The sequence below is a fragment of the Hordeum vulgare genome, chromosome 3H (assembly GCF_904849725.1).
Source record: "Hordeum vulgare subsp. vulgare chromosome 3H, MorexV3_pseudomolecules_assembly, whole genome shotgun sequence".
In the NCBI taxonomy this organism is placed as follows: Eukaryota; Viridiplantae; Streptophyta; class Magnoliopsida; order Poales; family Poaceae; genus Hordeum; species Hordeum vulgare.
Genome location: NC_058520.1, coordinates 168268959 through 168283426, shown reverse-complemented (window position 1 = coordinate 168283426; position 14468 = coordinate 168268959). Strand labels below are relative to the sequence as shown.

General features: G+C 47.1%; 1 protein-coding gene across 1 annotated transcript; it reads right to left on the bottom strand.

Moving 5' to 3' along the window:
• Positions 1 to 1288: 1288 nt before the first annotated feature.
• On the bottom strand, positions 1289 to 2127 carry LOC123439747. Its single transcript, XM_045116432.1, has one exon. The coding sequence runs from the start codon at positions 2024 to 2026 to the stop codon at positions 1499 to 1501; it is 528 nt and encodes a 175-aa protein (XP_044972367.1). The 5' UTR covers positions 2027 to 2127; the 3' UTR covers positions 1289 to 1498.
• Between the last annotated feature and the right edge of the window lie 12341 nt (positions 2128 to 14468).

The window sequence follows — 14468 nt, the reverse complement described above, 5'->3', positions numbered from 1 at the left end:
CTAGCGAGAGGAAGAACTGAAGGTTCTCTCCCTTGCAACGTGCATTCGCGGCTAGACGGAGTTCATACTTGTTTGTTTTGTTTTGGGCATGGACGTGGATGGTTTTTTGGTCAATGGACCTCGTCCATGGATTTGGTTTTTCACCAATGGACGTTGTTCATGGATTGGACCTCATTCGTGGATGTCTAACCATTTTTTTCTCGGCTGGTGCGCGATCGTGGTCCTTGCGTGAGAGTTTTGGTTTGTGGATCTCGTCTATGGGCTTAAAGCCGGCGATGGTGCATGGGCTGAGTTAGCGAGGGCTTGCCTGGTGTAAGTTGGCTGGTGCGATCGTGGCCCTCGTTCGCGCGTGGCTGGGAGTGCTAATTGCCATACGTGATACCGAAGGTCAAACCATTACGTCGACAAGGACGACATGTTTTTCTTTAATAGTAGAGATGGAAAGAGGTCACGGCTCCGATGAGCAACACCATATGACACATTAGAGGTTGGATAGCATCACTGGCTGCAGCTCGCAGACCCGGCGTGAGAACGATGTGGCCGGGGCGGCGAGTATGACCCCAGCAAGAGGAAGAACTCAAGGTTCTCTCCCTGGCAACGTGCGTTCGCGGATCCACGTAGTTCGTACTTATTTGTTTTGTTTTTGGCACGAAAAAGGTTGTTTTTTGGGTCAATGCACCTCATGCATGGATTTGTTTTTTCACCAATGAATCTTGCATTTGTTTTTTCACCAATGAACCTTGTTCATGGATTGGACCTCGTTCGTGGATGTCTAACCATTTTTCCTCGACTAGTGTGTGATCATGGTCCTTATGCGAGAGTTTTGGTTCGTGGATCTCGTTTGTGGGCTTAAAGCTGACGATGTTGCTAGGATTGAGTTGGCGAGGGCTCGTGTGGTGTATGTTGGCTCGTGCGATCTTTACCCTCATTCGCGTGACGTTGGAAGCGCGGTATGTGGTACCGAAAGTTAAATCATCACGACGAGGACGGACTCTTCTTTAACAGTAGAGATATAGGGGTCCAGCTGTAAATGCTCTTACTTATGTGGTTTCAATTTTAATAAAATTGGAAGCGGGAGGCTTATTAACTGAAAATAAAAACATGTTGATGAAGCTCCCGTGAGTTGAAGCCGAAGGCTGGAGTGAACGTAGGTCTCTAAGATGATGCGGATAGAGTGAACGTAGGCCTCCAAGATGATGAGGATAGTACTAGTTCTTTTTGGCAATTTCAATAAGAAAAAGATGTAAAAGGATCCGTAGATGCATGAAAATAACATCGGTATCAGAATTGCGATTCAGAAATATATTCCATTTCGCCTCCCCTTCCCAAGATCGGGTAATTAACACATCTCACCAGTATACAAGATGAGACGAACAGAAAGAAATTAGTACAAAAAGACGTGAAATCAACGTTAATGGCAGTGCCAATCAATGTCAGGTCGATCGATCGATCGTCTACGCGCGTGTCCGATCCGATGAGACGAGATGCGATCATGAAATCAGATCATGTTGGAGAGGGCGCGGCAGTTCTCAGATATCCTGAGGAGCGACTGGTCGAAGCGGTCCATGGGGTTCTTCTCGCCGGCAATCCTGAACTCCTCGTCGCAGTTCTGCATGTCCTGGGCCGCCATGCCCATCATGGCTCGGATGGTTGTGGCGTCCTTGAAGCCGATGGCGCGGCGTGCCGCACCGAGGTTGTCCTCCACGTCAGAGTAGAGGGTATCGCACGTCTCCAGTGCCTTCTTGGCCCCGGGGGTCGCCCCGGCTGACATTTGGGTCACGCGCTCCCGCGCGGCCGACGTGCGCTTCGCGAAGGCGTCCACCTGCATGTTGAGCACCGCCAGCGCGTCCACGGTGGGGTAGTGCCCTGCCTGCTTCCCGGCCGTGGCGCTGCACAGGTCCGCGTAAGGGGTGCCCTTGCAGACTTCGGACACCTCGGCAGGCACCACCTGGGCCGCAGCCGAGGAGCAGGTCGCCGCCGCGACGGCGACGACCAGGAGGAGCAGCGCGTGGTTTGATCTCCCCATGGCTGGTTTATTTACTTATTATTGGTTTGTTGGCTGCTGGGTGCCGACGTACGTAAGTACGTGCGAGCGTGGTGCGCCTGCCTGTATAAGAAGGGAGGGTAGCCGACGGGGAGGGCTGGGGGTTTGGCTGCACGGAGGAGGGACGGGGGTAAATACGTGACACGGGTGGCCGGGACTCGCTGCATGAAGCACAACGGAAATGGCGGTCAGCCTCCGGTCAAGTGGTGGCCAAGCCACTTTAATTCGGTCCGTTCGTTGGTATGCCCAAGGTTGCCATTCTTTACAGAGAACGAGCGGTGAACGCTGGGAATAGGAATAGGATCTTTGGTTTTTGAGCGAAACATGCTGATCCATCCGCCCTTTGCCTTTTAATTACTTTTGGAACCTAATATCTGGGGCTGTCAGCTTTTTTTAGTTGACGGGGCATGCCAGCTGGGGAGGTGGTTCGCTCTGCCTTCCCCTAGTGCCACCCCTGTTGTATTCCTCAAAAACAGGCTTTCGTCCATTTTATATATAAAGCAATCATCAAATCAAGTACACGGTCAAATGATATAAGATAGTGAGGTAGCCTTTGTATACTCTTGATCCTAACCGGATCATGCATACCTACTTGTTAGAAGGGATATAGGTATTGTTGAAATAGTTGATTGTATTATTTGAGCCTCGTGGGCATATATATAGGAATACATGAACATCTTAGAGTAGGAGACAATGCATGAACAAATTCTAGTCTATCGTATACTTTCTAATAATCCTAATACTCACCCCCCACCCACGGTCACAACAGCAGCGACACAGACGGTGAGACTCCAGAAGAATCCGAAGGTAAGCTGACGAACATCCCCCAATGTCGTAACAGTGGATGCATCATGGAAGTTGTGGCTGAAGTGTAAACCGACGAGGTTGCTCAAGCAAGGCGGTAGCCCTTTGTGCCGGTGTCGAGGTAGCCGAGAGCGTGGGATGGTATAGTCGTGGTCGAGGTAGCCGTGCAAAGGACGTCGTGGTCGATGTCGAGTCGGGGTGGCTGGTGTCGACGTAGCCTTCGTGGAGCCGGGGGCGCGAGGAGACGTCGTGTTAGTCATGGAAGCAGTGGTGTCGAAGTAGTGGTGTGTCGGGGAGAAGACATTGTTGATGATGTGTCTGGCCGGGTTTGCCAAGCCCGGAGACACTTAGTGGGCGAAGGCACTCATCGGTGTTGCCAACATCGTGCATGCGTAGACGGACGGAGTTGATATTGACGATGCGCCGCTCCATGCTTGCTACACCTGAGAACACATCAGGGGCGAAAGACGCATCAATGTTGTCAGCACCGTGCATGCGTAGATGGGAACCTGCACAACTAGTAAGCCATGTCGAGGGGACTAGCAAAGACAAATTCAATGAAATTTGCGGCGTAAATCGGCATGGGGGGAGTGTTGCCCGCTGTGGTCGGAGTAGATGAAGTGGTCGAGGAAGATGATGGCGACGCTGGTGATGAACTGGTACTCGATTAAGATGAAGGGGGTGGACGTGCGGCACGACTCAGGTGAGCGAGCTGCAGCAACGCCAAAGAAGGGTGGCGGTCGCGGTCTGACGGCGGCTGGTTAGGAGTGTGGCGGCGATGATCGAAGTAGGCGAGGAAAAACCCGATAGCGTGACGAAGACTGGCGCAGACGATGGTGTTCCCGTGCCGAGGGAGTCGGTGCGACACATGCCACGTATAAGTCGACGTGCGGGGACGGCAGAGTGGACTGCATACCGCGGCGCTACAGCTCAAAGGAGTGATGACGCGCGGATCGAGCGATGGCGGGAAGACCCAAAGCGGCGGCGTTTAACTCGTGTCACGGCCCTATAGCCCGAAGCGGCGACGCAACAGCGATGTGAGGGTCATTACAGCCACGGGGACGGCCTCCGAGCGGCGGCTGGGACCGCGTGCCACGACGCTATGGCCCGAAAGGACGATGCAGTGGTGGTGCGCGAGTCCGTGCAGCCGCGGGGACGGTCTCGGGCGGCGATGAAGACCGCGTACCATGGTCGCAACGGTCCAATGGGGCGATGCAGCGGCAACGCAAGGGTCGGTGCAGCCATGGGGATGAACTGGAATGGACGACCTCGGGGCGGTAGTAGAATGTGACAGTACGGCCCAAAGGGGCGACACAACGGTAGCGCGGGGGTCGGTGTACCCACGTGGAGAACCACGGGGTAGCGGCGCTGCGGCCCGACAAGGCGACGCATGGACAATCCGATTCTCGATCGATGGAGGGGTGCACTGGATTCGGGGACGATCTTAATAGGACCTCCAGAGATGCGCGCAACAGACTAGCTAGGTCGGTCACACGGTGCAGATAGAGCAGAGCGTCGACCAGGTGATCAATATGGCCGCTCGTGAGGTCGGGGTCGCCTGTTAGTGATGACGTGTTCGAGCCACTAAGGCCACGCGCAAGCGCACGTGCGAACCACGCATGCATGTAGTCTACGACCAAGAGGGGCGCAAGTTGCACATCATAATGGAGTCCATTCATGCATCATGTGCGGCGCAACGCTAGGGCCAACAAACAGATGCAACCAAGTGGGGGTGGAGGTGAGGTGATGCAAGATCCTGATAGGGTGAGGGTGACGAAGGCCGACACAGAGCGATGGGGGGGGCAGACGCGTGAACGATGGCCTCGATGGGCCGCTGGGTCGGGGAGGAGGTCGGGTGATCGCGCCAGTGTGACAGTAGAGGCGCGCGGGTGTTAATGATGGTGGCGTGTGACTGTGAGATCGAGAAGGGATGTCTAGAGGGGGGGGGGGTAGAGTACTTGGCAAATAAAAACCTAACCTTTTCCTAGTTTTAATGGTTGGCAAGTTTTAGCAAATCTAGCAAGTCTAGCACACCCTACACATGCAAGTTAACGAGTATAGCGGCGGATAGTAAGGACATGCACATGTAAGTAAGGAGTAGAGATAGGAAGATCAAACACAAATATGACACAGAGATTTTTGGCGTGGTTTTGATAGGTGGTGCTATCGTACATCCACATTGACGGAGACTTCAACCCACGGAAGGAAACATTTGTGCGAGTCCATGGAGGGCTCCACCCATAAGGGGTCCGCGAAGAATCAACCTTGTCTATCCATCATGGCTTACGTCTATGAAGGACTAGCCTCACTCGGGGTAGATCTTCATGAAGTAGGCGATCTCCTTGCCCTTACAAACTACTTGGTTCAACTCCACACGAAGTCGGAGGCTTCCAAGCGACACCTAACCAATCTAGGAGACACTACCAAAAAGGTAATAGATGTGGTATGGATGATGAACTCCTTGATCTTGTGCTTCAAATGATAGTATCCTGAGCACTCAATCACTCTCTCACAAATTTGGCTTGGTAGAAGAGATTGATTGGGTGGAAAGCAACTTGGGGAGGCTGTTACACCCTATGTTTGTACCACTTTGTTATGACTATGAGTTTAAAAATTTGGGCCAATTAAAACTTTGTGTGTGGTTGTGATGCTTGAGTTGATTGCCATTTGCTTGTTGGCTTGTTTGAGTTTTAATTCACAAAAACTCTCCTACTCTTAAGACTCATCTCCTTGATCCAAATCTTTGCCCAGTGACCATACCATGTGTATAGGACCTAAAACTATTTTCACAAAATGTTCTTTTGACAAAAATATTTATTCAATTTAGGTTTCGAAACCCCCCTGAATTGAGGTTTGTACTGCAAGTCCTCAAATTAGGATAGACGTTTGGCCATAAATATTTTATTTGGATTCTGTTGTCAAAAGTACTTCCCAAAACCATAGAATTATTATTTTAACAGTTATTTTTGTATTTTATTTAAATACCCTTTCCTCAGGCTTGAAATGGTCTTTTATAGAGGAAAATTATTTTTATGCTTCGAAAATATTTGAGAAAATTTTGGGAAACTCAGTGGACATATGTATTCCATATATAAGAGTTTCCACATATGGTCATGATCAAAATATTGGACAAAACGCACCAAAATCCTTTCTGCCTTTTTCAATTATTTGAAATATTTCTACAAGAAATATTCACAAATTAATCCAAAAAATTCCAGCATGTCACAAATGCCATGTGTGATGATCTTGCCAAGTTTCTCCTCAATACCAATCATTTAATTCACCAAAATATCACCAAATCCTATGTGTCCAGATCCAAACTTGAGCAACTTTGCATAGTCAAGTTTCTCTATTTGAACTCAAACTTTGTGGGCATGCTCTAATACCCAAATAATAACACCACACCAACTGGTGCATTAGGGAGAATAGTTTTGCATGACTAGATCTAAGGAAATCCATTTTTGTTGATTTCTAGGGTCTGCAAAGTTTGATTTGCGAACTTTCTTTAAATGGATTCAAACCTTGTGATCACTCTCATTTCTAGCTACGAGTTGATCCTATTAAATCTCACAACAAGTGGGAGATTTATCTTGCCCAAAACAACATCAAAAACCTTTTGGTGATTTGGTAAATTCCTTGTTTCACTCCTTAACTTGTTCTCATCCACCTTAAATTTTTAACAGAGTACCTCATAGTCTCCTTCTACATCCAGTAATAATCCCAGACCCCAGCTCATTGATTGAGGGGTAAAACCACCATTTTTACCCAGTGGATAACATCTTTGCCTCCCTTTGAGCTTTCCTTCTCAACCAAGGCACCTCTAGCAGCATCCAATGCCTCCCACACTTTGTTTACTCCCCCTTAACACCCTAGACACGAGTGGAAACGCCTCAGGAACTTCAACAATGCCAAGGCATGCCAAACTCACGCTCTGGAGCATGCTACAGTGCCTTCCCGCACTGTAACACGCCCATCTCGAGGTTCCTCGACAGCTTTGGGATGCGGGCGCTTCTCCCGTGGATTCCACTCCACGTCCGCAAGCTTCCAACATGCCAGACCCCACTTCTCCTTCTCTCTGGCGACTGTGGCCGCGCGTGCCTGACGCCGCCTAGTTCGGCCAACCCCAGGCCTTGCATGTGTGTACTCCCCACCTCTCTTTCTCTTCCTTCCCCTAGTCGTAGACCATCCCCTCAAACACCCGAGACATGCCCTCGTGACCCCCATGCCCTCTAGGGACGGCTACGACCTCGCCGGTGCACAAGCCCACGATGCACAACACCCCAACTATTTAAGCCACACCAGGCCTTTCTCTCCCCTCCGGTCGCCCTCTCTCACTCCCAATCGAACCCATGCACCACTATCTCCACCCCTAAGCTACCCGAGCATGAGATCGAGCTCGAGCTGAGCCACGTCGGGACTCCGGTGATCTTCGGGTATAGCCCCTCTCTAGTGCTCATACTTGTCAATCTGGCCCTTCATTGCCCTCCTGATGCGGTCCACTCTCTCTCGTTCGTTTTGGAGCCTGTAACATCAATAACTCCCACTCCCAAAGCTCTCGGTAGTGGCCTCCTCATCGTCAGCAAACCAGGTTACTCCAACGACCAACCGCACCATCATCGGCGACGGCTGCGTGAGCCTGTTCCGACCCTCAATGGTGAGCCCATGCTGCTCCCTGGTCGTGGGGTTGAAGATGACAGGTGGGGCCCGACTGTCATCCTCTCCTCTCGCTTGCTCCCTCGTATCTCTCTATCACCACGGGCCTGCCTGTCAGGTTTAAACCTAGATGGCGCGCGTGTTTGGCTCGCCCAGGCCGATTCGCTGGCTGGGCTGGCTTGGCCAGCCACTTATGGCTCGAAGGCACGGTGCCTTTTTCCTTTTTATGTTTCTGATTGCTTTCCAATTTTTTTACAAGATTGGATATTTATGCAAATCCAATTATTCCACTTCCAAAAATCTTGTAATATTTCAAGCTACTTAATGATGCCGCTTGTGCATCATGTGAAAAATGATTTATGTATTGTTTATATTGAAAACCCTATCATGAATATTTCAAACCTCTTTTAAAGTGCTTTTTACCATTTTTGGCTCTTCAAAACGAGAACCTAATAATTTTAGTAATGTTAGATTTCACCCTAGTATTTTACAAAAATGGTTTGACATTTTTAGAAGTGGTTTATTTTCTCTGTTTTTGTCGCGACCTTATTTTTTCTCGTTCTATTGCGACGATAGATTGCGTGTTTGAAGAAGAGGTTGGACGAGAAGGATTTGTAGACCCCTAAGACTTCATTGAGCCACAAGCAACCCTTTGACCATGTCTAAGCAACCCTTTTTATGGCATATAGAACTTTGTTGCAGTGAATCATGATGATATGGTGACCACCTTGGTGGGTTACCTCTGTTACTTTTCTCGTTGATACTTGCATTAACATGACAATACCTTCTACTTAGAGTTGCGTGGGTGGGAAGTAGATAGGACGATGGTAGATGCTATGCAAATGGGACGGGAATATGCATGGTGTTGGAAAGAAAAATGTTTCAAAGACTTTTGGAAAACCCCCTTGGGTGACACTAATGCTCGAGGGAGATGATGTTGAGCTAGGTAACCACTTCGTAAAGAAGTGTTGTATCGAGGCAAGTGAGTGCGTTGATTTTGAATACAAATTGGTTTAAGCTGTGTACGTTACTCCAACCGTACATGTACAAGCATGATACCCTTATGAGACGGGGCTTTGTTGATTACTTTGATTGCATTACTAGTCGCGGGAGTTACGAGGTCACTCTCGATATGGGGTCTTACCAGAACAGATGACTGATACGTCTCCGTCGTATCTACTTTTCCAAACTCTTTTGCCCTTGTTTTGGACTCTAATTTGCATGATTTGAATGGAACTAACCCCGACTAACGCTGTTTTCAGCAGAATTGCCATGGTGTTGTTTTTGCGCAGAAATAAAAGTTCTCGGAATGACCTGGAAATTTACGGAGAATTTTTGTGGAATATATAAAAAATACTGGCGCAAGAATCAACGGAGGAAGTGGAGCGTGGAGCCCACAAGCCCACCAGGCGCAGCCCCCCTGGCCGCGCCTGGCAAGCTTGTGGGGCCCACAAAGCTCCATCGCCTCCAATCTCAGCTCTATTTAGCCTCTTTCGTCCAGAAAAAAAAATCAAGGAGAAGAGTTCATCGCGTTTTACAATACGGAGGCGCCGCCACCTCCTGTTCTTCCTCTGGAGGGCAGATCTGGAGTCCGTTCTGGGCTCCAGAGAGGGGAAATCGTCGCCATCGTCATCATCAACCTTCCTTCATCGCTAATTCCATGATTCTCTTCACCGTTCGTGAGTAATCTCATCGTAGGCTTGCTGGACGGTGATGGGTTGGATGAGATCTATGATGTAATCGAGTTAGTTTTGACACAGATTGATCCCTAGTATCCACTATGTTCTGAGATTCATGTTGCTACTCCTTTGCCATGCTTAATGCTTGTCACTAGGGCCCGAGTGCCATGATTTCAGATGTGAACCTATTATGTTGTCGCCAATATATTTGTGTTCTTGATCCTATCTTGCAAGTTGTAGTCATCTACTATGTGTTATGACCCGGCAACCCCGGAGTGACAATAACCGGAACTACTCTCGGAGATGACCATAGTATGAGGAGTTCATGTATTCACCAAGTGTTAATGCGTTGGTCCGGTTCTTTATTAAAAGGAGAACCTTAATATACCGTAGTTTCCATTAGGACCCCGCTGCCACGGGAGGGATGGACAATAGATTTCATGCAAGTTCTTTTCCCTAAGCATGTATGACTACATACGGAATACATGCCTACATTACATTGACGAATTGGAGCTAGTTACATATCTCTCCGTGTTATAACTGTTACATGATGAATAGCATCCGGTATAATCATCCATCACCGATCCAGTGCCTACGAGTTTTTCCTACTGGTTCTTGCTACGTTACTTTGTCGCTACTGTTGTCACTGCTGCTACTGTTACTTTGCTGCTACTGGTTATTGTTGCTACTGCTGCTATCATACTACCTTGCTAATGATACTTTGCTGCAGATACTAAATCTTTCAGGTGTGGTTGAATTGACAACTCAACTGCTAATACTTGAGAATATTCTTTGGCTTCCCCTTGAGTCGAATCAATAAATTTGGGTTGAATACTCTACCCTCGAAAACTGTTGCGATCCCCTATACTTGTGGGTTATCAAGACTATTTTCTGGCGCCGTTGCCGGGGAAGCACAACTATATTCTTTGAGTCACTTGGGCTTTACGTCTGCTGGTCACTATGAGGAATCCGAAAGATCGAAGAACTAAAGTCTTGCCCTCAACTATGAGGACAGGTAAGGGAATGCCATCTAGCTCTGCACTTGATTCACCTTCAGTTATGAGTAAGTTTCGACACCACCTCCTGCTAGAAATCTTGATATGTCGCATGTGCTTGATGATGCTACTTCTGCTGCCCATCATGCTTATGATGATGCTATGCTTGATACTGCTTTGCCACTAGGTGCATTCCTTGATGCACAAATTGCTAGAGTTGCTGCTAGATGTGATGATACTTCTGAAACTGCTGATACTATTGAAGTAGAACCTGCTATTTTTCCTGTTAGAACTAGCTCTCATAGATATGAATATCCTGATATGCCTAAGTGTTATGTTATCGAGGGAGAGATAGCTGAGGATTTTCTTGCATGTAAGGATAGCTACGATGTTGAGAATTTACTGCGCAAGTGGAAAGAAAAATGTCTGAACGCTAGGATGAAATACGACCCAAAGTTTGCCACTTCGCCTATCTTTGTGACCGATAAGGATTATGAATTCTCTGTCGACCCTGAGTTAATCACTGTGGTCGAATATGATCCTTTTCACGGTTATGAGTCTGAAACGGTTGTAGCCCATCTTACCAAACTTCACGATATAGCCACCCTATTCACTAGTGAGGAAAAGATCCTCCACTACTATATCCTTAAGTTGTTTCCTTTCTCACTAAAGGATGATGCTAAGACTTGGTTCATGATACGTCTCCAACGTATCTATAATTTTTGATGGTTTCATGCTATTATCTTGTCAAACTTTGGATGTTTTGTATGCCTTATATATATATTTTTGGGACTAACTTATTAACTCAATGCCAAGTGCCAGTTCCTGTTTTTTCCATGTTTTTTACCCCTTTCAGAGGAGATTTTGAAACGGAGTCCAAACGGAAGAGAATCCCCGAAATGATTTTTTCTGGAATGGAAGAAGATCGGGAAGCTTCGGAGCCAAGGCAGGGGAGCCTCAGGGGCCCCACAAGCCCCCACCCCGCGACCAGGGGGGAGGCCGCGCCATCCAGGATTGTGGGCCCCCTGGACACCCTTTGCCCTAGGTATTTCGCCTATATATTCCCATAAATTCCAGAAAAAATTAGGAGATCATCGAAAGTACTTTTCCGCCGCCACAAGCTTCTGTCTCCGCAAGATCCCATCTGGGGCACGTCCTGGTGTCCTGTCGGAGGGGGGATTCGGATACGAAGGGCTTCTTCATCAACACCATGACCTCTCCGATGATGCGTGAGTAGTTCACCATAGACCTACGGGTCCATAGCTAATAACTAGATGGCTTCTTCTCTCTCTTGGATCTTCAATACAAAGTTCTCCATGATCTTCATGAAGATCTATCCGATGTAATCTTCTTTTGCGGTGTGTTTGTCGAGATCCGATGAATTGTGGATTTATGATCAGATTATCTACGAATCTTATTTGAGTTTCTTCTGATCTCACTTATGCATGATTTCTTATCCTTGTAATTCTCTTCGAGTTGTGAGTTTTGTGTGGCCAACTAGATCTATGATTCTTGCAATGGGAGAATTGCTTGGTTTTGGGTTCATATAGTGCGGTGACCTCACCCAGTGACAGAAGGGGTAGCGAGGCTTGCATCGTGTTGTTGCCATCAAGGGTAAAAATATGGGGTTTTCATCATTGGTTTGAGATTATCCCTCTACATCATGTCATCTTGCTTAAAGTGTTACTCTGTTCGTCATGAACTCAATACACTAGATGCATGCTGGATAGCGGTCGATGTGTGGAGTAATAGTAGTAGATGCAGAAAGTATCGGTCTACTTGTCTCGGACGTGATGCCTATATGTATGATCATTGCCTTAGATATCGTCATGACTTTGCGCGGTTCTATCAATTGCTCGACAGTAATTTGTTCACCCTACCGTAATACTTGCTATTTAGAGAGAAGCCTCTATTGAAGACTATGGCCCACAGGGTCTACTCCACACCATATTTTCAGCGTTACACTTTTTTACTTGGTTGCACTTTCCGCCTTCAGATCTCACTTTGCAAACAATCTTGAAGGGATTGACAACCCCTTTGAAGCGTTGGGTGCAAGCTTGTTTGTGTTTGCGCAAGTACTCTGGACTTTATGAGACCCTCCTTCTGGATGGATACCTTGGTTCTCAAACTGAGGGAAATACTTACTGCTCCTGTGCTGCATCACCCTTTCCTCTTCAAGGGAAAAACCAACGCAAGCCCAGCCTGTGTCAACGTGTCAATTTCTGGCGCTGTTGTCTGTGGGAGAGTAGAAGAATTTCTGGCGCCGTTGCCGGGGAGGAAGATCAAGTCAAGAAGTCATCCAAGTACGTGTCGCAGACTCATCTCTTGCATTTACTTTGTTTGCCAGTTGCCTCTCGTTTTCCTCTCCCCCACTTCACCAATTTGCCTTTTTCGTTCGCCTTTTCGTTTGCCCTTCCGTTCGCCCTTTTTCTCGCCTGCTCTTTGTTTGCTTGTGTGCTTGCTTGCTTGCTGAAGTCACCATGAACGAAAACACCAAACTTTCTGACTTCTCGAATACTAATAATAATGATTTTATTAGTACTCCGATTGCTCCCGCCACTAGTGCCGAGTCATACGAAATCAATGCCGCTTTGCTGAATCTTGTTATGAAAGAGAAATTCTCTGGCCTTCCTAGTGAAGATGCCGCATCCCATCTCAATACCTTCATTGAGCTTTGCGATATGCAAAAGAAAAAAGATGTGGATAATGACGTGATTAAATTGAAGCTTTTTTCCTTTCTCGTTGCGAGATCACGCAAAAACTTGGTTTTCTTCTTTGCCCAAAAATAGTATCGATTCTTGGGATAAGTGCAAAGATGCTTATATACCCAAGTATTTTCCGCCGGCTAAGATCATCTCTCTCCGTAATGATATCATGAATTTGAAGCAACTTGATCATGAACATGTTGCACAATCTTGGGAGAGAATGAAATTAATGATTAGAAATTGTCCCACTCATGGCTTGAGTCTTTGGATGATTATCCAAATCTTTTACGCTGGCTTGAATTTCGCTTCTAGAAACATCTTGGACTCCGCCTCAGGTGGAACGTTCATGGAAATCACGGTAGGGGAAGCCACAAAGCTCTTAGACAACATCATGACAAACTACTCTCAGTGCCAAAGTGAAAGGTCACCTACTAGTAAGAAGGTACACGCTATAGAAGAAATTAACGCGTTGAGTGCTAAGATGGATGAGTTAATGAATTTGGTTGCTAGTAGAAGTGCTCCGTTGATAGAAATATTTGTGATGTTGATGCTTTGAAAGTTAGATGTGCTCCTCCCAAAATCAACATGGATGAAACTGTAAGTGCATCTAGTGCCCCTTAGTGATTTTGGTGGTTTGAAGACTTATAGGTTAAGTATCTAATGTGTTTACGAGTGTACACATGATCTATAAGTCACTGAGGAGTTTGAGATATTTGATGAATATCGACCCCTAAAAATGTATATCTTCGGTTGAAGAAATTGGTCTGAAGCTGAAGAACTGAATCGCGAAGAATCTGCGATCATATTGATATTCCTCATAAAGATACTGAAATTAAGTAATTCGGTGTGTCCTGAAGAAAATCATTTTGAAGACTTTGAAGCATGAAGATTTACTCTTTCTGTTTTATTTTCTTCACATTTGAGTAATAGGAACACCGTACTGTTAAAGGGGGTCGAAGTTACACTTTGGAATGAATTTCCTCATGATGCTCAACCCAAGCCTAGTTCTACCAAAAGCCTCAAAGTGAGGAATACGAGTGACATGAGGACTCTCACAGTTGAGGGTTCTGACCGTTTTGATAGCCACGCCAAGTCATTGGTCTTATCCACACCAACGGTCATATTATTTAAGGGCATTAGTGTCAAATCATGTCGGGATGCTCCCACTCTATAAATAGCCGCCCCCCACAACCATTAGCTGGTTGGCTGCTCCGTTAGGAACTGACACTTGTCATAAGAGCAACCCAAATTCCTCAGAGTCTTCGAGAGTAATTCATGAGTGAGGAAATATCCCATAGACCGAAACCACAAACCAAACCTAGTGATTGAGCATCACTGAAGAAGTTGTTCCTGTGTGGGACTGAAGCCTTTTACCTTTGAGGACTGTGCATCCTCCAGACGGTTAGGCGTCATGGTCTAGAGCTTTCCAGCAGTGAATTGTGGATCGCCGGGTGACCAAGTTTGTGAGGGTTTGGAAGTCTGCCCTGAAGACTTACCACGAGTGTTGGGCGAGGACTGTGTGTTCTTAGCCCAAGGAGAACACGGTAGGGACTGTGTGTCCTTTCGTTTCAATACCAAGCCGCTCCAA

What these genes read in the sequence shown, in the direction of transcription:
- LOC123439747 (XM_045116432.1), bottom strand. Translation starts at nt 2,026, where the DNA reads ATGGGGAGATCAAACCACGCGCTGCTCCTCCTGGTCGTCGCCGTCGCG.